General features: G+C 36.9%; 1 protein-coding gene across 1 annotated transcript; it reads right to left on the minus strand.

Annotated features, from left to right (window-relative positions):
* Nucleotides 1–1902: 1902 nt before the first annotated feature.
* On the minus strand, nucleotides 1903–2919 carry LOC140613597 (olfactory receptor 4S2-like). Its single transcript, XM_072792033.1, has one exon. The coding sequence runs from the start codon at nucleotides 2917–2919 to the stop codon at nucleotides 1903–1905; it is 1017 nt and encodes a 338-aa protein (XP_072648134.1).
* Between the last annotated feature and the right edge of the window lie 424 nt (nucleotides 2920–3343).

Consider the following 3343-nt stretch of genomic DNA (forward strand, 5'->3'; position numbering starts at 1 on the left):
TAATTGTTTCCTGGCTCTCTTTAATTGTTTTGTTCCTTTCTTCTTGTCTTGCTCCCTATTGTGATGATTTTCTGTAGTGGTGTGCTTAGATTCCATTCTTTTTTTCTTTTGTGTATTCATTATAGGTTTTTGCTTTGTGGTTACTGTGAAGTTTACATAAAATATCTTGTGTTTATAATAGTCAATTTTAAGCTCATTCCAACTTAAGTTCAAATATATACTAAAGCTCTACATTTTTATTCCCCCATTTTTATGTTTTTGATATCACAGTTTACATCTTTTTACTTTGTGTGTCCATTAACAAAGTATAGTATAGTTATTTTTACTACTTTTGTCTTTTAACCTTCATACTAGAATTATAAGTGATTTAGTCACTACCATTAAAACACTGGAATATTCTGAATTTAATTGTATTTTACCTTTGCCAGTGAGATTTATACCTTCATATGTTTTCATGTTCCTAATTAGTGTCCTTCTGGTTTAGCTTGAAGAACTCCCTTTAACATTTCTTGTAAGGCTGGTCTAGTGGTGATGATTCCTTCAGCTTTTGCTTGTCTGAAAAACTTTATCTCTCCTTCGATTCTGAAAGACATCTTTGCCAGGTTGAGTATTCTTGGTTGGCAGTTTTTTTTCTTCCAGCACTTTGAATGTATTATGCCACTCTCTTCTGGCTTGTATAGTTTCTGTGAAAAACTGTGTTGGTCATCTTTGGGGATCTTTTATATGTAATGTGTTGTTTTTCTCTTGCTGCTTTAAAGATTCTTTGTCTTTAACTTTTGACAACTGAATTATAAAGTGTCTCAGTGTGGATCTCTTTGGATGCATCTTATTTGGAACTGTCTGAGTTTTCTGGATCTGGATGTCTATTTACTTCCTCAGGTTAGGGAAGTTTTCATTATTTCTGTGGATAAGCATTCTGCCTCTTACTTTCTCTCTTCTCCTTTGGGATCCCCATAATGAGAATATTGGTCTACTTAATGATTTCCTATAAGTCCTTTATGCTGCGTGCTCTCTTTTTCATTCTTTTTTGTTTTTACTCCTGTTTAGATGAATTCCAGTGTCCTGTCTTTGAGTTCACTTATCCTTTCTTTTGCTTGATGTAGTCTAGTATTGAACCTCTCTTGAATTTTTCAGTTTAGTTTTTGTATTCTTTAGCTCTATGATTTCTCTTTAGTATTTTCTTTTTTGTTGAATTTTCACTGTGTTCATTTATGGTTCTCCTAATGTTGGTAAGCATATTTATAAGCATTATTTTGAACTCTTTATCAGATAAATCACTTAACTCCATTTCTTTACCACATTCTTTTTATCCATTCATCTGTTGATGGGCATCTGGGCTCTTTCTACAGTTTGGCTATTGTGGACACTGCTGCTATAAATATTGGGGGTGCATGCACCCCTTTGAATCACTATGTTTGTATCCTTTTGATAAATACCCAATAGTGCAGTTGCTGGGTCATACAGTAGCTCTATTTTTAGCTTTTTTGAGGAAGCTCCATACTGTTTTCCAGAGTGTCTGCACCAGTTTGTATTTCTACCAACAGTTTAAAAGGGTTCTCCTTTCTCCACATCCTCACCAACATCTGTTGTTTCCTGAGTTGTTAATTTTAGCCATTCTGACCAGTGTGAGGTGGTATATCATTGTGGTTTTGATTTATATTTCCTTGATATTGAGTGATACTGAGCATTTTTTCATCTGTTTGTTAGCTGTTTGTATGTCTTCTTTGGAGAAATGTCTGTTCATGCCTTTTGCCCAAACATTTAATCCACTCAGGGCAATGAGACTATCTCTTTGCCTAAAGCCAAACTATTAGTAACTGGTATAATAGGCCCTTCAAACTAAGTCTTTACACTTCAAATCCAAGGCTATGCTATATTGTAATGTTTCTCATGGGATAAGGCTTAAGGGATGATTACTGACTTGTTCCCAGCAATCCTTTTGGAAACTGGTACAACTGAAGCTATATCAATCCCATTGAGGTTTACACCAGAGCCTCTCTTATTTCTGACCACCAACTTCTCCATCCACAGTCTCTTCATGGCATTTTTCACTTCCATGTTTCTCAGGGTATAGATCAGAGGGTTTAACATGGGTGTGATGATGGTATAAAACACAGCCACCATCTTGTCCTCAGTAAAAGTGGTGGAAGGCCTTAGGTAGATGAAGAGGCAGGGGACAAAAAACAAGATCACCACTATGATGTGAGAAGCACATGTGGACAGGGCCTTACGCCTCCCTTCTGATGAACGGGTCTTAAAGGAAAGCAAGATGACAATGTAAGAGCCAACAAGAATGACAAAACAGCTCAGTGAAATCATACCACTGTTTGCTATCACAATGAGTCCCACAACTTTTGTGTCTATGCAAGCCAGCTTCAGTAAAGGGTGGACATCACAGAAGTAGTGGTCAATTAGGTTAGGGCCACAGAAAGGCAGTTGTACAGTGAGGATGGTCTGGATAAAGGAATGCACAAACCCTCCTAACCAACAGGTTGCCACCAGTATGGAGCAGACCTTCCGGTCCATGATGGTCATATAGCGTAGAGGCTTACAGATAGCCACATACCTGTCATAGGCCATCACTGTGAGAATGAAGATCTCTGTGCAGCCAAATAGATGGCAGAAAAAGAGCTGGGCCATACAACCAACAAAGGAGATGCTCTTGACTTTGGCGTAGGAATCAATAATCAGCTTGGGAGCTGTAACAGAGGAATAGCAGATGTCCACAAATGATAGGAAGCTAAGGAAAAAGTACATGGGAGAGTTGAGATTTGAACTCCTTTGAATAGTCATTATAATGAGAAAATTTCCAGTCATGAGTATCATATAAAAGAATAAGAACAAAAAGAAGCATAGTTGTTGCACTTTCTCATTTTGGGAAAGACCCATGAAGATAAACTCAGTAACATTATTTTCCATGGAACCTGGGAAGTTCACAAGAGAGAAATACAGTGTAGCATTATCTATATGAAGAAAATTGAAGGAAAATTAGATTTGGGAACATGGTACCATAACATTGTTATTTAAAAAAATTATTCTCAAAATGTCTCACTTAAGGTATTGGTTTGAGGAAAGTCTATTTCTTAAAATTACCAGAGATGGGGGAGTGAGTGAGAGGGGAGAAAGAGAGAGAGAGAGAGAGAGAGAAAGGAGAAAGGGAAAAAAAGGTCTGATAGGCTTTAACCAGATTTAGGAATGCAGTCTAGGCTCTCTTCTTAAGTATCAGTTGTCTGAATCATCATTGCTCCAGAATTTAAATTAAATCTGTTAAATCAAGGCTCCAAGTGATAATCTCTAGTCTCTTTACTTGAAGATGCTTTTCATCCATTTTCCGGTTGATGTA

The sequence above is a fragment of the Canis lupus genome, chromosome 21, assembly GCF_048164855.1.
Source record: "Canis lupus baileyi chromosome 21, mCanLup2.hap1, whole genome shotgun sequence".
Taxonomy (NCBI): Eukaryota; Metazoa; Chordata; class Mammalia; order Carnivora; family Canidae; genus Canis; species Canis lupus.

Bases quoted from the DNA above. Each gene is read 5' to 3' on its own strand.
- LOC140613597 (XM_072792033.1), bottom strand. From the start codon at position 2,919: ATGGAAAATAATGTTACTGAGTTTATCTTCATGGGTCTTTCCCAAAAT.